Source organism: Podarcis gaigeae (assembly GCF_964106915.1).
Source record: "Podarcis gaigeae genome assembly, chromosome: 8".
In the NCBI taxonomy this organism is placed as follows: domain Eukaryota; kingdom Metazoa; phylum Chordata; class Lepidosauria; order Squamata; family Lacertidae; genus Podarcis; species Podarcis gaigeae.
The window spans coordinates 59,628,543-59,654,750 of NC_139684.1; the positions used below are offsets into that span (position 1 = coordinate 59,628,543).

Here is a 26,208-nt window from a genome sequence, read left to right on the forward strand (position 1 = left end):
ATTGTGTTGCCACTCTTCTTACCACCCTGGGCTCCGCTTTATTTGTCCACCCCAACCCACAAGCTCACAAGCAACAAATGCACAAACCACTGGACAACAAGCCAGACTTTGGAGAAACAAAACCATGGCCAACACCACCACTGTGAATGCTTGGGGAAAGCGTGACATAAAATACAAAATTTATAACCGCCAGACCCTTCCTCTCCAGTGTCGATGCATTTTCATGACTCCATAGAATAACTTGAAATCTACAACACAGAGGTATTGAGCGGGGATGGAGAACCTTTTTCAGTCTGGGGCCGCATTTACTCATGGGCAACATTCCAGTGGCTGTATGGCAGTCAAGAGTGAAGCAATATTAGTATGGCAGGCTACATTCCAGACACACAGAAGTCATAGGTTTCTATAGAGACATCCATTTCTCCATCCAGGTATGCTAGAGGCATCACTACATTTCAGAGACACATTCCAGGCAGGCCAAAGCACTAGAGGATGGAATGAAGCAGAACCAGTGATGCTCATGACCTGCAAATAGCCCTGGAGAGTTGCATCTGGCTCTTGGGTCGAAGGCTGCCCACCCCTGTTTCAAAACACAAGAAGCAAGGAACATCACAGTATCCAAGAGAAATGCCTGAACAGGATTAACTAGGCTATAGGTGGGCAGGCTTCAGTGGGCTGGGAAGTAGAGAAAGATATCTATATAAATAAAACATGAGCAGAACACAAGCAGCTCTGCCTGCCAGCTCCACCATGAAAGCAACTTAAAAATGCACAAATGAACAGCAACTGTACTGCCAACCTCTCATGGTGCTGCACAGCACTAAAAATGCATGTATGCTGGAACTTTGGTATGAGGGGAAGTGGAAGACGGCACAATTTTTATCTGGATATGGAAAGTATGTACCTGCTCTTGTTGGGAAAGGATAATGGCCAGTAAGGATATTATTGAAACCAAGTTGGATTGTGGGCTTAATCTTGAGGGCTTCCCAACAATATTCAAGCCATGGCTGTGGAAGAATCCCTTAGTACAGTGTTTTTCAACCACTGTTCCGCGGCACACTAGTGTGCCACAAGATGTTGCCTGGTGTGCCGTGAGAAAAATGGAAAAATTCGAAAGATATTTTTTTTATTTAAAAAAAGTCAAATTTTCGCCCACTAGGCAGGTGCCGGACTGTGTCCACCCTATTTTCCATCCATCCTGGGTGGGGATCAGATCAGATGGGATCGGATGAGAGCGGACAGGTGGTCTGCTCTCATCAGATTCCCCATAGAGAGCAGCAGGGCTCTGACATTTCCCTCTCCGCACACAGTGCAGGGACGGAGCTGTCATCCGCCGGCTCAGCGGGGATCAGTGGATCGATCCCCGTTGAGCAGAGAACGGTCTGCAACGTTTTTGTTTGCCATTAAAGAAAAAAATATTAAACATTTTCTAATGGTGGTGTGCCTTGTGATTTTTTTCATGAAACAAGTGTGCCTTTGTCCAAAAAAATGTTGAAAAACACTGCCTTAGTAGACTGTCTTCCTAACAAAAAGAGATTCTAATGTTTGCTGCTAAGGAATAATTAAATTGACTTTGCATCCCTACTGCTAAGCTCCTGTGCCTTGAAAAGACCCAAGTGTCCAAGAGAAAAAACAAAATTAGCAAGTTTCTTAACATGTTTCTCCAAAAACAGTGTGTACAGTCACCTTTCCAAAACTGGTGCCTCCAGATATTTTGGATCCAGCCAATAATCAGGGGTGATGGAATCAGTGGTTCTGGAGGGATCCTGGTTGGAGAAGCCTGGTGTAGAGAACTCTGTTATTACAAGAAACAGCTTTTTACGCTGTGAAAGATGCACATTTTCCCTATACCTTAAATCAAAGTAGCAGCAACAATTCAGATATTAACCAAAGGCTATTGCAGGAGGTAAATATCATCCTACAATTTTATGATCTCAAATACTCATCATGTTTTCCAGGGCAAGTCAAGAAGGGGGAAAGAAAACACTGTTAGGCCTTCAAATGGAACAAATCCCAAAGGCACAACTGTATATATAGAAGAGGGAGGGAAGGGAAGGTTGTTTAAATTGTGGGTTGTGCCCAATTTACAATTTTAAGTGGTTTTAAAGGCTACAATGGGTTGTTTTAAAGGGTGGCTGATCCACCACTGGAGCAATAGACTAGGGCCTTTTCTCCATTTGCCAGAAAAAAATTCTAATCTATGAAGGTCCAGCAGAAAGTTTAAGCACATACCTAATTCATACTTAGGAGGAATGAGCCTTCAGGGTCAGATATCTGACCCCAAGTAAATTGGCCAGGATGTACAAATTGGTTCAAACCTATGTTGGAAGTGTCAAGAAATGGAAGGCACATTTTCCCACATGCAGCAGACCTGCAAAAAGGCTAGAGGATTCTGGGAGACAATATATATTGAATTACAGAAGATGTTTAAGACGTCCCCCCCCCCCCAAATAAAAAAAAAAAAATAAACCAACCCCAGAAGCCTTTCTTCTAGGAATAATGGAATTGGATATCCCTAAGAAGCTACTTAATTTATTCCTGTATTCAACGACAGCAGCAAGAGTAACATATGCACAAAAGTGGAAAGACAAAGATATGCCACCGAAGGAAGTTCGGCTGAACAAGCCGACAGAGTATATGGAGTTGGCAAGTTTGACAACAAAAATCAGAGACCAGGAGGAATCTATATTTTGAGAGGAGTGAAAGCCCTTTGCTGAGTATTTGAAGAAACATAACAATAATCAGATTAACACACAAGTAGGATTTGAACTGTAATCAGCAATAAAACAGTAGCTATGATGTTTTGATGACACTGTGTGAAATGTATTATGAGAAGTTGTGGGAACTTTTATAACTCATGTAACCTTTTGTTCAGGGTTCTTCTTCCTTGTTTTTGCTTGGGAGTTGGAACCTTGTTGCAACAATAAATGATCAGGCTTAACTAGCTGTTAGTTTTGTTTCTTTAACTTGGCTTTGGTCTCATGCTTGAACCTGACCAGTTCTGAACCCACAGGGCTAGACCCAAAGTTGGGAAACAATTTAATTAGAGAACCCCAATATCTCGTCCTTAATAACATTAAGAACACATTACGGAGCATCAATAATAAAAAACATAATATAAAGCATACCGACAGCATAATAATAAAATAGTCATGATAACAGTCCCCCCCCCAACCCCACTTAACAGGTCATAGATTATTTCATGGTTAAAGCCCACCATCACAGTGACACAAGTTTACTGATATAATCTCTCACCAGCCAAGGAATATGCTCATAATGTGTGTTGCCCAAAGTCAGATTTTGACTATATTTACGAAAACAATATTTGCTTTCATCACTCCCCAGACAGACAAGTCTCTCTGTTAAACTCCAAGCAGGTTCTGTTTCAAAAGAAAGTGGTATCCACGCATGTGGGTTTTATGAAGGCGTTTTGACATCTCCCAAAAGGATTTCATACATTCATCACTATGGCAACCTGCCAGGTTTTTTTGTGAAAAAATATTAAATTGAAAGTTCAATTTTCTACAGAAAGCATCTGTCTTTCACACAAAACTCAAATTTAGAGGCTCCAGTTTCACAATACAGCCCATGCTATGAGCTCAGGGGAAAAAAATGTATACATTTCATTGTTCATAACCAGGTAGCTCAGGGCATCTGCAAAATGGAGTCTGGCAAAGACCAACTAAAACATCAAATGGCTTGCAACCAATGTTAGGGAACACTGAGCTGTACAGCTCAGTTAGGATATCAAATCTTCCACAAAAGGTGGACAGTCACACAATTACATCACACACATGCCATTTCCTTATCAAACCACCTATATATGCTTTAGATATGTTGCTGTCTCTGAAACATCACTGGCTTTGCCTTCTAGCTCTAATGAAACCACACAGTGGCAGTTAGATTGCAGATGTAGAAAGTTGTCATTTCCACAGCTTGGAATGCAGGGTGGCACACTGAAAATAAAACCACACAAAAACTAATACAAAAGTTGTTTCCAGCCTTACTACTTCAAGAGCAGCTGCACATATAATTTAGCCATCAAATGCTATGCACTTAGCTGGAACTCCAGAAGACAACCCCAAGTTGAGAGCAGGTAATATCTGCCCTCCAGATATACTTTTGGAAACACATCTTATGTAACAGCCTATGAAAACAGACATCCCTTCTCCCTTTGCACAACTGATTTGGTAACCACATATGATGTTAACTAACTGCATCAGAGGCTCTAAGGCAGAAGCTGGAAAGCTACCAGCCACCTAGAAATCTGAATCAAGCTGGCATCCAGGAGTACTGAAATATTTATTTAGGTCTGTCCAAGGCCGGAGCCCAGAAGCTTCCACTCCCAGGGTGGAAAAAAGTACTTGTGCCTTGGAATTTGAAATACTCTTCCAACTTTGCTTATGGGAAGTACCCATGATAAAAGCAATGAATAAATGCTATGGTTAAATACCAAGAACTGTGCGCCATCACAAAAGTAAGGAAGGGTAAGGTCTTCCCATCTACCTGGCAATGTGCTGTAAGAGGGTTGGATTTCAGAGAGGGACTTAAGGGGAAATTCCCACAACACACTGGGGCAAGAAGGAAGCAGGGGAAGGCAGGGGAATGATGTTTGAACAAACCAAAGGAGGAATTAGGGGGCAACCTTAAGACCTGATGAGCAGACACAGTAGAAGTTGCAATAATCAGCTGGTGAGGGCTCCACTTGGGGAAGAACCTGCAGCTCTTGTCACCTGTGGCTCTGGATCCAAAGGAACCTGTGGGAAAGAAGGGATGTGGATCTGGAAGTAGAGAGGAAGAGTTTGCAGAAGGGGAAGCATCAGATACAGTACATCTGCGCAGCGTGATCAGTTTAGTGTTAAAGATTCAAAGACAAGCGAGCCAGAGATTGTCACACATGCTTAGAAAACTCCAATGTTAGCTTGACAAACCATTCTCAGCATCCATACCCCACAGCAGGGTTAATACAAATCATAAGGCAAGTTGGGCCCAAGGCAACATGGCCAAAGACCATAACCTTTTCTGGTTATGCGAGGCACCGGAGACCAGTGGGACAAGCCTACCCATCTTTATTTGCATGTGAACAATGTAACCAAAGCAGCTATCCTGAAAAACACAGTAGCATCCAAGAATACAGTAAACCTGCAACTTATGTGCATTTAACTTGTGCACATTCAGCTTTACTTGCTAGGCGATTTTTGTTTTTAATTAAAAGGTGGAAAGGGGGCAAGCATCCGGAGGGTGGGAGGAAATGGCAATTCCACCCTTCATTGCACGCAATGTGTTTTGACTATGTGTGATTTTGGCTTTATGTGCTATCCCCGGAATGTAACCCCTGTGTAAGTTGTGGGTCTACTGTATTCAAACCCACTTTGCATGCATATGAAATGCCACAAGTGACCATGGTAGGCAGGCAGAACAGAGTACGTATCAAGAGCTGCCATGGGCAGCAGAGAAGAGAGTTGGGTCGCAAAAGCATTTGGGGATGGGAGAAACAGAGACAGGTGTGGGTCCTGCGAACAAATGTTTTGGTGGGGACCACCCCACCCTAGGCAAAGCAGCAATCAACCTAACTAAAGAGGGACATGCCAGGGACAGCAGCTAGAGTAAGCCTAACCATGACAGGCTAAAGGGGAACAATGGAAGTTGCCTTATTGGTACATCTAGCTCAGTATTGTCTGTATTTACTGGCAGTGGGTCTATAGGATCTGACGGGTTCCCTCCCAGCCCCACATGAGGATGCTGGGGATTGGACCCAGGACTACTGCATGTAAAGCATCAGATTTGTCAGAGTTACAGCCTGGTTTATGGTGTGTGTGTGCATTTTAATATTACGTGCGAATGCACACACCCCTGCTTAAGAAGAACCCAAATTATTCCAAGGTAACCAACATTTTACATCCTGTATAAATTATGCAAATTTAAGCATAATTTTTGCAGCTTGCCCTATATCCACTAGACAGGACAATGGGGCCATGGAAGGCCATGTTAGATGTCACGTCTGAGAGTTCACAATCATAGTTTGCATGCTTTCAAGCATATATTCTCAACCATAAGGGCTGGAATCTTGCTTTTCGAAAAATAATAGTCCTGATTCTAGGAAAATGGAATTGTGCACCCAACACTACATTCTGTACTTTTCTAGCGCTACTGCAATAACAGTAGTATAAGTTATCACTGCAATTTAAGCAATTCCATTTTGTGCTGTGGCAGTGTTACCTTACACTGAACCTTTGTGGGTAGGGGCCACATGAAAAAAGTTTTTCCAGCCTGGAAAACAAAATGAATTTGTTTCAACAAACACATTTATTAACACACACTGAGCAGCCTTGACTCAGCTTTACCATCAAGCACTGGGAACGATAAAGGACAATTTCATCATTTCTCTGTGTAGTCACAGGAAGTTAACGCAACAGGACCTTTTGAAGACGACAGCATTGGCTACAGCCAGTTGGAGGGTTTCTTGAGCAAGGCAAAGGAAGCAAGCGTGGTTGAAGAAACAGGAGCTAAGTTTATGGTCTGGAGAAAAAACCTGTCAACAGCCTTTGCCCTTCAGTTCCTCTATTTGCCATACTTCCCCCTCACCCTCAAGAAAAACTCAGATAGCTGCTATGAACCAGAATAAGCTGCCCATGGATCTATTTCTTTGTTTATAGTGGCTCCAGTTCAAGTTTCAACCAGATTAAACATGCCATTGTTGACTGCAAAAGGTTTGTCACCTCCTTAGTGTGTTCTGCAACTGTAACATCCCAGAAGGCACAGGCAGTTCAAGTTCTTAATTACCAAAAATTTGGGAAGTATGTTCCACTGCAATCAGTGGGTCAGGCTGCTCATCAAGCAAAAGAAGTGTCATCATCACTGCAATATGTACAGCACTGAGCACATTCTGCACTACATAAATGTTAGAACACAGCAACAGCCCCGCAAACTGCCTTCACTCAGACTCAAGTATTGCAGGCAGGCAGGCAGGCAGGCGATCAAGTTTGCTCAAAGCCAGAAGAACAACCTTAGGTATACACACAAATGGACATCCTGCAATTAGCCATGTTACGCACAATCTGATTAATCTTCTGTTGTTGCCTTTGTCCCATTTTCTCAGCACTGAAGTCTATATGCCTGCTTAGGGATAAAACCCCCTCGTTCACTGCCATCCCATTTCTACAAGGTATCTTTCCCTCTTCAAGGTTGCTGTGGCAGCGTTTGTGCTGCCTTATGCCCCAGTTGCAATCAATAGAAAAACAAAAACACAGGTTCAAGCCAAATGCAACCTCCCATGAAACAAAATTGCTACAAGCCTGTACTAGATACCATTATCCAAGTGGGGAAGTGCTTTAAAAATGACAAAATCTCAATGACCATTATATACAGAAGAGGAACACGGGAGGAGGTCAACCTTCCTGTACCATCTTCATCTTCTGACTTCTGCCAGGCGCTCTGGCTGAATCACTAATTTTTACTCCATCTTGATCAGGATGAACCTCTTGGAAGTATTGGGGTGCAACCTAGCTTGCACTGTAGGCCGATGCATCTGCATGAGAAAGCGCCAAGTTTCCTAGACTGTCCTTATCCCAACCTGGGTTGTTCTTCCTTTAGCGTTACTGGTAAATTAGACCGCCTTCTTCCTTAGCAACCCTCTTGGGTGCTGAGATAGGCAAAGAAGACCTGCTTGGTAGTTCCTCTGCCTTCATAGAGACTCAGGTGGGGGTGGGGTGGGGATGCCTGGGAGAGAGCATTGTCTGTGGTGGGCCCTAATCTGTGGAACAGCCTCCCTATGGAGGTGCATCTAGCAACTTCATTATACAGTTGCTGGAGAATGCTGAAGATGCACTTTTTTACCCTGGCTTTTGACACTTGAGGTGCATGTTTTTAGAACCCACCTTATTTGTATGATTGTAAGTTTTTAGTGTTTTTAATGATGTAACCTGCCCTGGGACTTTAGGGTGAAGGGTGGATGATGATTATTATTATTAATTGCTGACCTGATCTTACTTCCTACTTCTCTTCCCTCCCTTAACAAGACAGAACTAGCTTCTTTCCTATCCAAAATTTATTCCAATAATAAATATCTTTCCTATTCTCCTAAAACCAGACTCTTGATGTGATTGTATCCAGAGCAAAGTGTGCTGCTCCAACAGGGTTCAGCTTCTGCCAGCATTCAACTCAAATGCTAATGCCCCCAATTCTGCAGTCCCCATATTTATATTTTGTAAACCAATTAGAAGCCAAATTTAGCATTAAACAGTATGTAAATAAATAAAGTTCCGCTTAACTAGCCTGCACAAACCCTTACTGTGGAGGATGCAAACCAGACAGCAAAATGTAGCATTATAAGCAGAAAGAACAAGAGTACTGCAGGCGAAATAGAAGAGTATATTCAGATAACTTAGGGAAGAAGACCAACTCTCTGCAACAGAAGGCAGACCACTCCCTCTCTCTCCCCCTGCCAGCCCACCAACAGCTGCCAAATCCCCAAATTAGGGTTGTTAATCTTGCCCAAGGGAGAAATTGTTTCAGGCCCAAAATACGGCAGGGAAGCAAGCAGTGAGCATTAAGAAAACCCTATCTACGAAGTCATCCCAAGAGATATTTAAATTGAGCACACTGTGGATGTGCATAGCAATCTTCACAGTCAATTATCTGGCCAGGTGTCATTTCAATGTCAAAACATGGCTCAGGAGACTGTTCCATTGAAGACAAATGGAAAAAAACCACGTTACCAAGGAGAGTTTAAGTCAAACTCAGGCAACTGCAAAAGGTCACTTTCCCTACCCATCTCTCTCCACCTAAGGCTCTACTCACTTATAATTCCAGTCTGAGGTTCTGCACTTTTGACTAAGTTCGCCTGCGAAGTTGGAAGCTCTACCAAGGTGAGGCAAAACCTCCTACAAGATACAGAGGATTCTGGAAAATGTCTGAGGTCACATACACAGCCCATATGAGATGACAACAAAGCCTGTTTGGTCTTGCCATTTACTCTGCAAAAAGGCAAACATACCTGTGAATGGATCCTAGAAGTACACAACACAAGGAAGGGTTGCCCACCATTACTGACCTGGCACTAAGGATCCAGAACTGTTATAAGACACCCTTAGAACCCTAAGTGTCCCTGATCACAGTCTGAAAATCATGGATCTATCAGGTATTAACCGCAGACTTCCCTCGTCAAACCTAACCAGTTTTCTTCTCGTGCTAGGCATCCTTTTTCACTTTTGTTTCCTTTTTGTCTCCATGCTTTTAAAATTTTCTGTACAGTTTTGCGGGGACACTGGCTGTTTAAAATTTGTTAGCTGTGTGGTACATTTTACATTTTTAATGGCACGCTTCAATTTTACATTAATTATACCACCAAGGTAGCTTGCTGTTTTATGGGCTACTCAAAAATGAATGCTGGCAGGTCAGGGAGTGGATATTAAATACTGTACAGACTTTAGGGAACCTTTTAGAAAGTGGTTTCAGCCAAGTATCATAGAGAGCAAAACTATCAGTCTTGGCTTCTCAGGGAACTGTCATAGAAATATCTTCCAACGCTCAACCACGGGGAGGCTAGCGTAGGCTGCTTGGAGTCAAGGACTATGAGCACACAGGAAGCTATGCAAATGAAGAAAGGAAACTCAGAAAAACAGGAAGTGGACAGAAATATGAGGCAGGCACACCAACAAGAAACTAAGCAAAGGTCTTCAGCAATATTGGTCATTGGTGCTATAGATCTGAACCCTTATTGACATGGGATAACATAAGAAGTGCCTATGGACTTTACAAGAAGCTTCTCCCTCAGACATACACAGATCTTATGCCGGATATGAATCAATGGTTCATTCCAAACAGGCCAGCACATTTTTAACAAGATGCCCTTAGACAAGCAGAGCAAGACAGAAATCATGCCTCTAGCGACTGGTATTCAGAGTTATACTGCCTCTGAACCTGGAGGCTCCATTTAACCTTTCACCATCACTGGTGGCAATGAATTCCATCTTTTTAGGATGTGTTTTGTGAAGAGGTATTACCCCTGCCACCAGCCTTGAGCTTCCCATCAATTTAACTTAATGACCCAATTCTGTTTGCAAACACATGGGCATTCTTCACATGTTCTTTGTAGCCCAGCCTAGAAGCTCTGAAGTTTGGTGCAACACAAAGAGTGAAAGGGGTAAAACCTAAATCAGCCTTCCCCAGCCTGGTGCCCTCCAAGACTATGAACCCCTATGAGAATTCATAATCTAAAACATCTGAAGAGCACCAGGTTGGGGCAGGATGACTGAAATCATTGGTAACTCAAGCTTCAAGCCATCAACATCCACCAAAAAATCCACTTGACTACCAAAATACAGGAATCCTTCTGCCAAAACATTCTTTGCTTAGAGTTGGGCAATCTGGACTGCATCTAATCTTTTCCCAATTTTGCATTGCACTTTGCAAAGTGCCACTAGACCCCAGAGCAGAGTTTGTTGGAACATGTTTAATTTATACTGGGTTCTCAATTGTAATCTATATTACTATTCTTAACCATAAGCCTTGGAGCCTTGCATCATGAAAGCAACCAGAAGGCCACTGGGTCCTGCTTCCTGAGCAGCTGGTTTGGGTAGCAACAAGAACACAGGCACACAAGCAGAGTGTTTTCAGAATGGTTACTGCAGAGCAAACAGCAGCGGGCAACGGAAGTAAGGGGGCAAAGATATATGAAAGAAGCCAAACATGCTCCATTTTTCTAGCTATCTTGATTGGGGGAGGAAGCATCATCTTCTCCATCCCAGATATGGCAATCCCCTTCCAAAGAGTTTTCCAAAATCAGTTTTTGAGGATATCATGAGTCAGCCTTCCTGCGAACTCTGAAAAGATCTTAGTAACCAGAGGCATTCGGAATAAATCTTGAGCTGCCTTACCAACATGTTTGTTTGTGACCCTTCCACTAAGTTTTTTTCAAACTTCCTTACAACCCGAAAAGCTAAAAAGTTAAGGCATTTAACAGGGAGCTGAGACACAGTGATGTTAACAGGAGCCTGGGAGTACATAATGCTAGACTCCAGTAGGCAGATGCTGCCCATGGCTCACATATACATTTCCCAAATCTGTATTTTTTGTGAATCATCCTTCCCTTCTCTTTTCTGATGCGGCCTTCCCATGTGATCTGGCCTTATCAGCCTCCGGAAAGAATTCATCCCCAATGTACCTTCTTTAGATACAGAATTTATAATACAGTCTGTGCTGTCAATTTGCCCAGTTGATGCCATTATGTAACCAACTGCATGCAGTACCCCCTGCATTAGGCGTGGGTTCCCTCCCCCCCTTTACAAAAATGCCAGCCAGCCTGCCAGCAACCTTCCTTTCATACCGCCACTTGATTTCTCCAGCATCAGGGACCATTTTCACCACCTGTTTGCTTTTCCTCCCTCATCCAACTCAAGAGGCAGGGCACGAGCGCATACATCCAAGGAGCTAGAATTTCTGACAAAGAAACCTGCAGTACATGCTTCTGCCTAAGAGGAAGTCTCATCCTGATACCACACAGTATTTATGAAGATGACCTGAAATTCACAGCATTTACTGCTTACATTTATATAATGCTTTTAGTAATTTTTTAATTAAAAAATCCTTACATGTATTTGTATATTATGTATGCATATTATGTACATATGCATATTAACACACTCTGGCACACACCAATGAAGATATAATCATCATCCACCAACAGTGGCACAATCTTATCCCACCTACTCGTTGGCACACAGTTCCCTACGGTAAGGCTAAGCTCAGAGTTTTCCCCAACCCCACAATACGTTCACCAGTTCCGCATGTTACCTTTGGCCTGACAGTCTGCACAGTATTTGTTCTCCTCTTCCAACAGCAGATTGGCAAGGACAGCCTGATATCTATCCACATCCCGGACCGATTTGCCTGTCATTGCAGATAAGAGATGGCTGCGCAGGAGTGCAAAAAATATTAAAAAATAAAAAGGGAGAGATGTCCTTTCCTTCCTTTAGCTCTCTAAAGCAGGCCTTTCCAGGCTCCTTCACTCCACACCTCTGATAAAGTGCACCCCACCCTAAAATTCAGCTCACACCCTTCTACATAATCAAGATCTTGGTCTAGAGAGAAAACGGCCTCTCAGCTCCCAACAATGCAACTTCCCCTCTTGGTCTTTGCCAAAAAGGCCTTCTGCAATGCTGAGCCGAGCACTCCTCCCCAACTGACTGTCACACAGTTTTTAACCCCTCCACAGACCTTCCCATTGAAATAATATCCCAGAAGCACGCTAACATGCTACAAAGGATTACGCTCCGTAATAAAGCCTCTCTGCGGCCTCCCTCTGGTCACAGCATCCCTCTAGCACTTCCCGAACCGAAAGCACAGGCCAGGTCAGGCTCCCCCCTTTCCACATAAGAAGCAAAACCCAACCCCAAAACTAAATAAGCTGCAGCTGCCAGTTCCTCCTCCCCCAACCACCACCACCTCAATTGACAGTCCCCAAGGTTTCCCTACCCTGGCAAGTTCTCTGGAAACCAAGGCTCCAAAACTCAGCCTCCCCAAAGGCACCTAGCACCCCGGACGCCTGAATGCCCTTGCTACCTCCGCAAGCCTAGACCAGCGAAGGGCCACCCCTGAAAGTAGCTAAGGAGCATGTCCCAAGCACACCTCTTCTTCCCCCTTCGCCGGCAGGCACGACAGAAGGGGCCCTACAGGACCTGCCAAGCACCTGGCAAATAAATACCTCTCTTTCCTCAGATATACATGCAGTGCCGGCACTCAGGTGTACCTTCGACCCTGGGCGACTCAAGAGGGGTTTTTCCTGAGGGACTCCGGAGCCTCCCACCGCCACCTTCGTGGGAGGGGAGGAGGGGACAGGCGATGCCTGTGGCCCTTTAAAACCGCGCCTAAAACTCCAGCAAAGGTCACCCCCCAAAACCCCCCAATAATAATACAAAAAGCCCTTCAGCCGCAGCTCTCCCCTCTCACACAAAGCCCTTCTGGCCCCTCAAGGGGAAGCAGGGGGAGCCCGAAAGACCCCCAGCCACCGGTGGCGAAGGAGGACGTTGTCAAGGTACGGAGAGAGGCGGGCAGGGAAGGGAAGGGAAGGGAGGAAGAAAGAAAGAAAAAAGAGGAAGGAAGGGGGGGGAGAGGAAAAAGACGTGCGCGCGCGCGCGTCTCCAGGCAGCGACTGACGGCGCCGCCTCCTGGCAGCACAACGCGCGCGCGCGCACACGCACACACATAGCGCCGCTAGACGCTTCCGGGAGAGGTGGGCGGGGCTGTGACATAAGCTCCGCCCACCGGCTTTTCTGAGGGTTTTTTTTACATACATACTGTGTATACTTTAAACTTGTCAACCTCGGTTTATTCGACGAGTGGATTGCAGAGGCGCGTGGGTCGAACGGAGAGCCAATCAAATTGGAGGGGCGGGGCGAAGTCGGTGGGGGAGAGGGTGAGGGAAGAATGAATGAACGGAGAGTGAATGAATGAGGGCAGCGGCGGGGTGGGGGTAAATGGGTTGGGGAGGGGGAAGAGCGAAGTGGTTTTTGTTTCAGGAGAAGTGGAAGTTGCTGTGGAGGGGGGGGGAATTTCGGAGGATGGGGGGCTGCTTTGCCTGTCAGATGCCCAAAGCTCAATTCCCAGCATCTCCAGTCAGCCCTGCTGAAGCCCTGGAGAGCTGCTGCCTGTCAGTGTAGGCTGCATACTGCAGATGTTGCATACTGCACACTGCAGAAGGCATACGAACATTTCTGCACACGTTATTTGGTTGGAAAACTTCACTGCAAAAGTTGGCGAAGTGGGAATTTCAAAGCGCATATTGTTTTAGGAAGTGCAAATTAGGTATATGCACCTCCAAGTGCAAACTGAATTGAATTTCTTCCTCATCCTTAGCTTTTATACTCCAAACTGTAATACTGCTGCCCTCCAAGACTAAAAACCTACACAATGTTTTTGTGTGTGCGCGTGTGTGCACTGAGCTTTCAGATCCCAGAAGTCTCAATTTGAGGTGCTAATTGGATTAATTAAGAAATGACACTATAGGAAAAGTGAGTAACACAGAGGCAGTGTCACAAGTGGTTGGTGGTAGGGAAGACTGTTGAATGTGTATGGCCATGCAGGAGACGCTATAGACCTGCCTTCCCCAACTTAGGTTTCTCCAGTTGTTTTGGACTACTCCCATTAGTCCCAGCTGTCACAGAGTTGATTATATCAGTTAAGTGTCTTTAACTCTCCATCTTAACAGATTGACCCAGAGTGAGCCATGGGTGCTGAGGGTATATTGACCTTTCCAGTGTTTTGAATAAACAGCTACCACACACTTTCAAAATCATCTTTGGTCTTGGTGTTCTGAAATGCTGTGTTTCAGTTTCTCCATAAGAACTACATTCTAAAGCTAGCCTCAGACCAGGCAGTATCACCTCTCACACAATAGCAGAACCTTTTTCAAACACCATTTTCCAAAATAATTATACAGGTTTGCATTCTCATCATATTATTTAGTTATTTGTTTATTTAAAATATTTATATACCTCTAGCATAAACAAAAATATCAAGGCAGTTTGCAGCAATAAAAATATGAATTTAGCAGTTCCCATTGTCCATCTTAAGATGGACACTCAGGCAGGATTTATGGCTTCAACACCAAGCTTGCTTCGTTTTTGTTGTGTTTCAAACCTTGCTCCACTTCAGGGACAGGGGCAGACAAGATGGAGATCTTCTCTATTACATTAAAAACCTCTGCCACCATTGGTTTCCTCCAAGGAGTTCACGCAGCACTCATGATCTTCCATTTCCCCACAGCAACTCTGGTTAAGCTGAGAGTGATTGGCCCAAGGTCACCATTAGTTTTGTGGTAAATTTAATCCTGGTCTCCCAGGTCCTAGTCCAGTTCCTATAGTATCGCCTTCACCTTCTAGAGAAACAAAAAAGATATAGGAGTGAATAAGCTGGGGAAGGGGAATTCCCGCCCCCCTCCAAGGGCTCACCCACACTTCTGTTTGTTCCATGTTTTCTAGGCATGGGTTAGAGATCTTTCATTTGCCCCACCACTTCCCCCAGAAAAATCCTGTTTATTGCTGAATCAGAACAACCTTCAGTCTACAGAAAACCCAATTGACATTTGTTAGGATTGAGCAGTAAACAGTGGGTTTTCCTGGGGAAAGCAGCAGGGCAAATGAAAAACTTCGAAAGCATGGGACAAGCAGAGGTGGGGATGAGCCCTCAGGAAGGAAGCACCTGAACAGTGGCAAATAATTTCTGCAGTGTCCCACATCCCACAAGAGAGTGATATAGGCTGTTCAATGTCTGCATGTCTTCCCCAGCTGCTGCCCACATCTTATGGCACGGTGCAAAACCTTTTGGAATTGCAGCTCCCTCACCACGCTCAGTGCAAACAGAAAGAATTGTGTCCCTGCATAACCTTGTAGCAGGCAACCTGTGAAAAGGTATGACAACACAAGCAGTTAATGAATAGCTAAACATAGCTTTGAATGGGATTGGTACAGCCTAGTCTGCTGTACTTTACTTTCTTTCAACCAGAGGTGGGAGATTACTAAAGCCTGTTCCATAGGTTTATGTTCAGTGGGATTTTGTAATAAAATAAAATAAACTATTTTGGAGTTGTGGAGTTTTAAATGCTCAGTTTATTTAAATCACAGTAATTTACAATTTAATTTAATTAAAATGAATGCCTTGTGGTACTTGTTTATTTAAATAAAGATTTAAATAATCTTTAAAATAAAGATTTAAAATACCCCTTTGCATGATTTTAAAGTGCCCTCTTGAGTTCACCCCCCTCCTCACCAGTGAAAATTCATTTAAAAAGCAACAACAATAATTTATTATTTCTACCCCGCCCATCTGGCTGGGTTTCCCCAGCCACTCTGGGCGGCTTCCAACAAAAGATTAAAAATACATTAAAACATCAGTCATTAAAAACTTTCCTAAACAGGGCTTCCCTAAAAAAACCCCCTCAGTGTCTTAGTCAAACAATACCTGGAAGGACACAGATTTCCCACCTCTGTGCTAAGGAATAACAACAACAACAACAAAACAACAACAACAACAACAATAACAACAACAACAATTTATTTATACCCTGCCCATCTAGCTCAGTATCCCCAGCCACTCTTCGCAGCTTCCAACAAAAGATTAAAAATGCATTAAAACATCAGTCATTAAAAGCTTCCCTTAAACAGGGCTGAATAATGAATGTTTTATACTTTCCCACAGTCCAAGAGGAGACAAAAGGGCAGGAAGCCTACAGTAATTTCCCTTCACCTGGCCCATGAATTCCATCTTTGAGGCCAGCTCCTCTCGTCTCATATGTCAGTGGGCTGGGAGGGGAGTTCCCAGTCAGGTCATTAACTCCCCTTTCACCAAAATACTACATATTAATGACCCACCATCTCCTCCCTTCTGCCTTTCTCTCTGCTCCTGTTGGATCTAAAGATTTAGTCATTCAGGGCTGGCGGGCCCCCACTTTTCATCCAGCTAGCCTGAAGACCTCGATATGGCTAGTTTTTTGGGTAGCCTCAAATTCTGCCTTCTTCTCCAAACCATCTCTTTCTCCGTGGCACAATTCGTAAGTTTCCTTTTTACCTATGATTCTACTGGAAAATGTCTAGGTGTGATCCAGATGGGGGGTGGGTGGGGGCCTAGAAAACAGCAAAACTTGTTTGCAGTTTGGGATCCAGTGCTGGAGGACAATGTCTGAATAATTAGTTTTAATACACTATCTTTTCTTGCAAGCTTAAAATAATGAGGGGATCTGGCACAGCTTGATTGTTGGGGTTATAAAACATACTCTTTTTTCTTTTCTTTGGCTGGGTCAGGGGAGGAGAGAAGAGCGTTCCTTTTATTCCTGGCGAAACTGGTTTTTTTTTGTTTTCAGGGGTCTCCCTGTGCTTCTGCACTGAGACTCCTGGGGAATTGTACTCCTTAGAAGTGAACGGGGAAGAGATCTGTGGAAGAGATTTGTGGAAGCAATGTTGTAAGAAGCAAAACAAAAGTGATTTCAGATGTCTAAAAGGGATCTTGCATTATACCATTATATTGAGTAGGGTGATAGTAAGTATTATGGCAGGAAATGTTGCCTTTTGTAGGGCAGCCCTGGGCAGCTGCGGAAAAACATCTTGCCTTTGGGAACCAAATTAAAAAGTACTTATGTGGATCTGTCTTTTGGGGCAAAAGATGTGTTATTATTATCCTGATAGTGATGAACAGGGTATGTCCAGCAACTGGTACTCTCTGTGGACTGCAAACAAAAGGAGCTGAAGAAATTTGGCTGGTCATCTGATGATGGCAATGGGATGTTTTAAAATAAAAATCCAAGTCCCTGGTTAATTCTGAAAAGAAAAAGAAAAACAGTTTTTGAAGCAGAAGATAATGCTTTGAGTTATTTGGTTTGGAAAGCCCTTGATTTGCTGAATATTGGGTCTCACCTTAGGGACAGTGACATGCAGTCAGAGATACATGCAGTCCTTTCTACAACTTCTTTTTGGTTTGGAAAAGAACGCAGGACCTTAACACAGAGAAACTTTTGCCACGCTTTTTGAGGGACAAAGGAGGCTATTCATTCAGCGAATGCCTTCAGGAAGCTTCCATCCCCAGTGACTGCAAAGCTGGTATTTTATAAGTTCAATGCCTTATTTAGGAACATGTACATATATTATTTGCATCAGTCCAGACCCTACAATGTCACATTTAAAGTAAAGAGAAGTGGGGGAAATAAAGCCAGAGGCCTCAGATTGCTTTAGGATGTGACTGGACTGCTTTGTTTTACGTAGTTCCAAGGCTCACAGGGGCCTGGACTCAATTTGCTGTATTCAGTGCTTTTTTTCTGGGGGGACGCATACCCCCTAAACATTTTGTGAATCTTTGTACTTTTGTCCGTTTACTGTATTTATTTTCCCTGATTTGAACTGTAAAATGGTGATTTTCTTGAGTCAAAATGAGGGTACCCCTAAACAATTTTAAAGAAAAAAAGCACTGGCTGTAATCATACATGGAGACGGTTAAGATGATCCTTACTAACCACCTAGTAAAACTTCAGACAGGAATGCTTTGTTTTATTTCAAACAATGTCAGTCTAATCATCTACCATCCAAACCCTTAAATAAGAATACTGGTTGATCTAGCAAAATGTAAGCACGCATTGATTTCAATGGAATGTATTTACTGTGCACATGCTTAACCCCACTGAAATCAATGGAACTGCAAAGTGCTTACATTTATCATTCCCTTAGCATTTATTGTTGAAAGCACTTCACATACTGAAACTCAATCAGCCTTCCTTACTTATTATTATTACTTGCTATTATTTATAGCATGCCATCATTGGGGGAAAACACAGGCCAACCCCTGACAGCTATAAATATATACCAAAGGACCTGTGCTTTCATAGTAGCTCCTTGTTTTACACACAGTAGTAATCTTGGGCTGACTCATTACTGTCTGTATTCAGGTATGCAGCCATCTATTTAGAGAAATTATGTACTGAACACGTTAGAATGTGATTCATTCATATGCTGGCAAATTTAGATTGTGCATTTAAAGGCGATTTGGTGCTCTTGTGCAACAAACCTGCTTCGCCCGAAAATTGGGTGTTTTGTGATAAAAGAATGTGATGGGGAAATGGACTAGAAAATGTTCACATATCCTTTTACCACAATGAGAGGCTTAAGTCCTGTAATGTCTTCCCTTTGGTGGCCAAAGATGTTCTCGCTGTGGCCAGCATCCTCCTAAGGAGTTCCTTAGATTGGAGAGTTGCTGTCTGATCTTCCCACAAATTCAAAAGGCCAAGTTGCAGAGAAACTTGAACAGAGCATTTAAAATGTGTTGATATTACTTAAAAAATGTCAGTCCAAAATTTGGATGCCTGAGGGCATTGCCGCAGCCCAGTGTATGAAGCTGTATGTGTTGGACAAGTAGGCAGTTGAAGCCAGTGATTCATATTTAGGGGAAATTTCATTGAAGCCAAATTTCATGCTGTCTTAAGATCCTGTGTCCAATTCTAGGACACCCTGAGATCTGAGAGGAAAAAGAGGAGGAAGCAAGATCTATTTGCCTCTTTACCTGGTTGATCAAAAGGGCTACAAAGTTGCAGCCAAACCTTTTTCTTTTTCTTTTTCCAAACAAAATTCTGTCTGTCTGTTGTTGCCCTTTTGCATGGGCTAGTAGATTATCCCATCTTACCATTACAACAACCCTGCAAAGTAGCTCAGACCAATAGATGGTGCTTAGTCTAAGGTTGCTCAGTGATTTGCCCGCCTGCTTGAGGATTTTAATCTCAAATCTCCCGGATCTATCATGATCTGTACCATATCGCTTATTGTCACCCTGCTTCTCAATGGTTGGCTTCACCTATTTTCAGCTGATTTTTTGTTGGTTTGTTTTTTTGCAATATGATCAGGCATGGGGGTTTGTGGAAATCTGTCTGCCCTTCCCAAGGCTTCAGGCACACTCCTATCCACACCTCTGTTTTGCAACCCAGCTCTCCAGGGAAGAGGTTGAGGCTTTCAACCTTTGGCTTCTGTGGGGTTGTGATGTGATTGTGAGACAAGCTCGTCCAGCTTTGTTGGTTCTTGGTTTTCGCCAACCTTGTTCTCCACCAAAATAACTTTGCTTCTTGTTTGATTTCTCTCCTTAGCAAGGTCCTCCAGGAGAACCTGGACCCCGAGGGCCCCCGGGTCCGCCAGGAGTGCCAGGCGCTGACGGCATTGATGTAAGCACACCACACAGGAACCTGAGCAGCAGAAGGGATGGTGTGTGTGTGTGTGTGTGTTGGGGGGGAGAGAGATGTTTGGGTACAAAAGAGGACATTGTATACAGGATCCCAGGTGCAGTGCCCGTCCAAAAAAGCTAGAGGGAGCCTGTGGGCTTTGCTTTCTCAAATCTGATTTACAGTACAGACCAGAATCTTACAAATGCTTCAGGTTACAGACTCTGCTAATCCAGAAATAGTACCTCGGGTTAAGAACTTTGCTTCAGGATGAGAACAGAAATCGTGGCGCAGTGGCAGCAGGAGGCCCCATTGGCTAAAGTGGTATCTCAGGTTAAGAACAGTTTCAGTTTAAGAACGGACCTCCGGAACAAATTAAGTTCTTAACTCGAGGTACCACTGTTCTCTTCCCGCAATAACACCCTATTACTATACGTGGACTTATCTTTAAAAAACATTCCCTGGAATGCTGAGGAGAGCTATGGGTAGAGTGGGGTGTTCATTCATTGGCTTTATGTATCAGCATTGCCTTTTCCTGAGGAGGGGGTTGTTGGGCTTCTGTTATTATTTAAAAGCTGCCTAAAGGAGATGGATGTGGTGGGATGGAAAAATGTAAACTGGGGTGGATGATGATGATGTGGAGGGGAATCTGTTTTATGACCCCATGATCCTTTGGGGTGGGGCCCAATCCAGGTCTTCCACCTCCTTGCTTGTAACCCTTAGCACGCTTATGTGATTCTGGGATTGCAGTGCAAACTCAGAACAGGATATCTGGATTGCCCATTGGTAATACAGGCACCTTTGATTTCCAAGTGCAAGTTTCTAGTCCTTATGGCTGCAGACGAAAAGCTTGGAGGGGTGAAATTGCAGATGCCAGGGACTTGAGAGGGCTTCCAGTACACAGTTCTGGAGTCTTAGTGCCTTGGATGCAATTTTTGACTCCCTACCATGAAAGATGGAAAGAAAGAAAAGAAAACCTGAAAACATTTGTTTTATTTATGAGATTTATCCCCCACGTCTCTTCAAAAGCAAATCTCAGAGCAGGTTACAACAATATAAAAGGCATTTTAAAAAAATGTTGTTTAAATACAACTGTAAATTTAAAATGCAGTTAAGACAGGGGTCGGCAACCTAAGGCCCATGGGCCACAAGCGGCCTATGGGGGTCATTTATCCGTCCCATGGACCCCCGCCACCCACTCAGTTGGCTAAACTGACACGGAGCAGAGCGGGGACCGCCTTCCGTGACACTGGCCAGCTTCCCATTGGCTGCAGGAAGCTTCTGCAGCCAATGGGAAGCTGCGCACACCTCCTCCACGCCAGAAGGAGCACCGGAAATCATGTTTACGCATGCGTGTGTGTGTACTCTGGCCCACCACAGCGTCTGTGGGACCGTGAACCGGCCCAAGCCACAAAAACCTTGCCAACCCCTGAATTACGGCATACCAGCACATCCATCTGCATTATATGGCATGTTCAGAAGGCCTGTTCAGAGTATGTTTGCCAGGTCAGGAGCATCCCAGATTTAAGGCTCCAAATCTGAGACCTGGGGTCATCCCCAGTGATGTCATGGGACGGTGATGTCACAGGGGCAGCCTCCAGTGATGCCATTGAGCCTGACATATTAAGCCATAACCACAGTCACTGAGAGCATGCCATTAAATAAAAAACTGAAAGTCTAACAAATGAGCAAATATATCACTGCTTAGAAATTAAGATAGAAACCTCAGACACCCTTCCTTTTGAGAGTCTATGTAGTAATCTGCAGCTGGCTCCTGCTGGGCTGATGCTTGCAAGCTGCATACACGGTCTTCGTAATAAAAATGTTTCTTAAAACTGCTCTCACCCACCTGGGTTGTGAAGCCTTCCACCTTCTACCTGGGTGTGCCAGGCAAAACAACCATATTTCAGAGGCCTGCAGAAAGAGGACTGTATTCAGCTGATGCCAGCCAGATTGATGGAAGGAGGATGTGCTGCAGCTGGGGGTGCCATTGTTGAGAAAGCTTTGTGGGGCGGTCACTTAACAGCTGATGTTGGCATTGCCATCCCTGCTGAATCTCAGAGCCCAGACAGGACAATATGAGGAGAGATGTTCTTTCAAGTAACCAGGTCCAAAGGTTGTCGGGTCTTTACACATAAAAACCAACACCTGGAATTGGTTCCAAGGAGGCAGCCTGTGCATATCTTTCAGGACCAGGGAACAGATATGCTCATTATATCCCCCAAAACTGCGTATTGGTGACTTTGCATTTCCAGTTGCTTTGACAGCGATCATTTCAAGAGGAACATGCTATTAACCAGTTCTCCCCTTTTTTCTCCAGGGTGATAAAGGCCCACCAGGAGCAGCAGGGAGCCCTGTGAGTATCTAAGCAAGTAATGTCAGCAGGGGTTACTTGGGCCTATAATTTGTTTATAGTGTGAACATTAGTATTAATAAAAATCTGCAATCAGTTTCAGGTTACATACAGTACCTGTCTCCCAGCTTTGAGTTGTATTGAACTGTCAGGATTAGGTCTAGAATGCAGAGCTCAAAATACGATGCTTATGAGAAGCTCTGTTGTGGGAGGCTTAAGCCATGTTTTGTAACTGTTGGAAAGCAAAGACAGCCTTCAGTTTAATATGCATTGTTTGTAAGTAGTATCAGCAGACCTTACCACTGTAAAGCTGTGGTTGTGATTGTGTGGGAAATCAAATTAAATTTGCACTAAAAAACAACAACTCACCAGTCTGCTCCAGGGGGTTGGGGGACCCTCCAGAGCACATCTGGGGGACATGTGGAGAGGGAAGAGGGAGTTTCATTGCACAAGTGGAACTGAGCTTGCAGTGTTGGACAGAGCCTTTGGGCCGGCCCTGCAAACATCCCCCAGAGTGGCAGTGTGCAACTGTGATGCTTTCACTTTCTTTTCTCCCTAAGAACACTTTTAATTCCTCAAATGTTTTTGTGTGACAGGGGGCCAAGGGAGACCCTGGCCTTCCAGGTCCAAATGGCCCTCCGGGGAAACCTGGGATTGATGTGAGTACAAATGGTTGTCCTCCTTTACTCGCTCCAAATCTGGTATGATTTGCATGCTTTGCTAGTACAGTCAAACCTCGGTTGTCAAATGTAAACTGTTCCGGAAGCCCGGTTGGTTTCCCAAATGTTCCACAACTGAGATGTGGCTTCCGATTGGTCGCAGCAAGCTTCCTGCAACCAAGCAGAAGCCGATTGGGATGTTCAGCTTCCGAAAAATGTTCAAAAACCAGAGCATTTTCTTCCGGGTTTTCGCCGTTCGGGAGCTGAAACGTTCCAAAACAGAGGCGTTCAGGATCCGAGGTTTGACTATCCATTTTCAGCCTGTCCATGGCAGGGTAGCCATATTTAAAAATGTGAAAATCCGGACGCAACGTTGTTGAGCATTTTGGGGCAAAGTTGTTGAGCTGCAGAAACTGGTAGTTTTGCACCACACTCGGGACACTTTAGCAACTCATGCTTTATATTTGTTTATTTGTCACCCCTACTTCCATTAGATGGAAAATCTTCTGTATTTGTAAGACTCCTCGCCCCACTGCCTGAGCCCCATCCTGCCTGCACGAGGTTGAGCAAACCCTGCTCTATTTGTTTACTTTGCAATCGCCTGCCCTGTGCTGATTTAAAAAGCAAAGAGGGCGTGTTGTTTTGGTTAAAGATATCCTAGAAAAACACTATTGTCCTCAGTTACATCTTGAGCTGGTGATAACATGTCAGGGGCTGCAGCAGCAGGTGAAATAGCAAACTGCGTGCTCTGCTTGGTGCCGCTGTGTTCCTGCATGTGCTGTCAGAGGCAGATGCACTGTCAAGGAGATGCAGCCGCCTCCTGCTCAGAGATTGAACTGCTAGCTAGAGATGTGGGGGCTGAAGCCAGAAGAACTGCAACTTGTGCTATCTCTTTATCCCCCACATCACTCACAATCACCCCCAAAGCTAAACCTTTTTATTTATTCACAGCATTTTCTTCTTCTTTTTTTAAGAAATAAGCTTTATTTTCAAAAGCTATAAACTATAAATACAGGTACAAAAGAAATAGATGGATAGAGGAAATAAATGGGGAGAAAGTACAAGAGATGGAGAGAGAACACATATAAATAGAAGTACATAACATTTTTATAGTATCCCCAGAATCTGAATTTGTGGTTTAGCATTTTCCTGTATTTTAAAGCCCTATACGGCCTAGGACCCTCGTACCTACGGGACCGCCTCTCCTGGTATGCCCCACAGAGAAACCTACGGTCTGCAAATAATAACATCCTCAAGGTCCCAGGCCTCAGAGAGGTTAGGCTGGCCTCAACTAGAGCCAGGGCCTTCTCGGCTGCGGCTCCAATCTGGTGGAACGCTCTGTCACAAGAGACTAGGGCCCTGCGGGACCTGACATCTTTCCGCAGGGCCTGCAAGACAGAGTTGTTCCACCAGGCCTTTGGTCAGGGCGCAGCCTGACTCCCTCCTCTGGCAACCTGCACAGAATTTTGCTTAATCGGTTGCCATCAATTTGATTTTAATTAATTTTTATAATGAAATATTTTTAGAATGTGTGATTATTTGACTGTTTGATTATTTGATTGTTGTTAGCCGCCCTGAGCCCGGCTTCGGCTGGGGAGGGCGGGATATAAATAAAATTATTTATTATTATTATTATTATTATTATTATTATTATTATTATTATTATTTTGTGACACCAGTACATAATAAAGGGATTCCATCTCTTATCAAAATACAGTTGTGCCTTGGAAGTCAAGCAGAATCTGTTCGACTTCCAAGACGTTCGGAAACCAAAGCGTAGCTTCTGATTGGCTGCAGGAAGCTCCTGCAGCCAATCGGAAGCCACAGAAGCCCTGCCAGACATTTGGCTTCCAAAGATAGTTTGCTCTGGGTTTGCAGCATTCGGAAGCCAAAACGTTCGAGAACTAAGCTGTTAGAAAACCAAGGTACAACTGTAGTTATCTGCGTGGCCGCCTTCTTATAATAGTCCTCAGCTTCAGTGCTGCTGCTTCATATTCTACTACTCGGAAACCCGTCCAGTAGGAAGTGCTGGGTAGGGGGAATGGGCGCTTATGTATGACCCTTCTTCTTTTCTTTTTCCTTTTTTAAAAAAGTTTTTTATTTTGCTTTAAACAAATACAGGTAAATATAAACAACCAAAATTACAAAAAAAGAAATCCTCAATAATAATAATAAAAAGAAATCCTCAATAATAATAATAATAATAAGGGATACAAAACTACAAAAAATATCAAAATGCATGGCGCAAAACATGAGCCGTTATTTTGGGGGAGGGGGGGGGTAGGGAAGAAGAAGAAAAGGAAAAAAAGAAAATAGAAAAATGAGCCAAAACACAAGAAGGCTCGTCTATTGTACTCTTCCGTCAAGGTCACAACAGATCATTATTCTTATCAATTCCCTCTATCTGCATTCCATGGAGTCCCTTATCTTGGTATCAGGGAACATTTCCCTATGTGGTATCGTTCTAAACATAACCAGGTCTTTACTGATGAACCCTTGCCCCTCAAATAATTATTTAAACATTCCCAATCTTCTTTCACCATCTTTTTATGTTTATCTCCTATTGCATCTGTAATCTTCGCGAGCTCCAAGTACTCACACAATTTAACAACCCATTCATCTTTAGTGGGTGTATTTGTATCTTTCCAGTGTTTTGCCACTATAACCCTTGCTGTTGACGTCGCATACATAAATAACCTGATTTTGTTTTTGGGAATATTATTTGATACAATTCCTAATAAAAATTCTTCCATTTTTTTCTAAATGTAGTTTTTATTGATCTCTTTATCTCTTCATAAATCATATTCCAAAATATTTGTATCTCTGGACAGGACCACCACATATGGTAGTATGTTCCTATCTGTTCCTTACATCTCCAGCACTTATTATTATATGATTGATTTATTTTTGCTAGTTTTACCCTTGGTCACCTCATATATTTAAGGTAAGAATGGAAAGGTCAAAGCGGGTGGGGGAGGCATCTAGTCTGCCCCCCCCCCCGAACCTGGCTGTGCCTGTGATCACTGGGATTAGTAGCAGAAATAGGTAATTTAGGAATCTTGGTAAGGGAATGCACATTTTAGGTCTTTTTTCGAAATGCTGGTTTAGATGACTAGCTTATTCCTTGATTTAGCAGTGAAAGTTATACGCACATGCCTGCATTTCCACAAAAACTTTATTTTACACCTGCAGTTTCTATTTCTGGATGCTCTGCAGTTGTGGCAAAGATTTTTGGTTTGAATTCGCTGCTTCACCCATTTTATTGCAGATGCCAGTTAATGTCCCGCAAGCTGATCCTGTAATTCTCTTTCCATTTTTTTACAGGGCCTAACGGGAGCAAAAGGGGAACCAGGACCTTTTGGGCGACCTGGCCCGAAAGTGAGTAACTGTTTTCTGTGTGACTCGAGGAGTGGTTCTTTTAAGACTGTGACAGCTGTGCATTGCAGATGCTGTAGTGGGGGCTGAAGTCCTCCAAATGAGGACTATTGGGGGACAAAATGATTCAAAGTGGT

General features: G+C 43.7%; 2 protein-coding genes across 4 annotated transcripts in view; one reads left to right on the forward strand and one right to left on the reverse strand.

Annotated features, from left to right (window-relative positions):
- The window catches only part of SMAP2 (small ArfGAP2), a 32,603-nt gene extending 19,413 nt beyond the window's left edge, over positions 1-13,190 (reverse strand). The window contains exons 1-2 of one of the 3 annotated variants that reach the window (XM_083751830.1): positions 12,704-13,190; positions 11,794-11,912 (exon numbers count right to left, since the gene is read on the reverse strand). In XM_083751830.1, the coding sequence (XP_083607956.1) occupies positions 11,794-11,896 (103 nt within the window). In that variant the 5' untranslated portion in view covers positions 11,897-11,912; positions 12,704-13,190. Of the gene's footprint in view, positions 1-11,793 lie in introns of all 3 variants that reach the window. The other 2 variants (XM_083751832.1, XM_083751831.1) reach the window with 2 other exon arrangements.
- Positions 13,191-16,372: 3,182 nt separating this feature from the next.
- Positions 16,373-26,208, forward strand: part of COL9A2 (collagen type IX alpha 2 chain) — a 47,263-nt gene continuing 37,427 nt past the window's right edge. Inside the window, exons 1-5 of the mRNA XM_083751729.1 lie at positions 16,373-16,546; positions 19,613-19,687; positions 22,005-22,040; positions 22,634-22,696; positions 26,021-26,074. Of these exons, the coding sequence (XP_083607855.1) occupies positions 16,475-16,546; positions 19,613-19,687; positions 22,005-22,040; positions 22,634-22,696; positions 26,021-26,074 (300 nt within the window). The 5' untranslated portion in view covers positions 16,373-16,474. The remainder of the gene's footprint in view (positions 16,547-19,612; positions 19,688-22,004; positions 22,041-22,633; positions 22,697-26,020; positions 26,075-26,208) is intronic.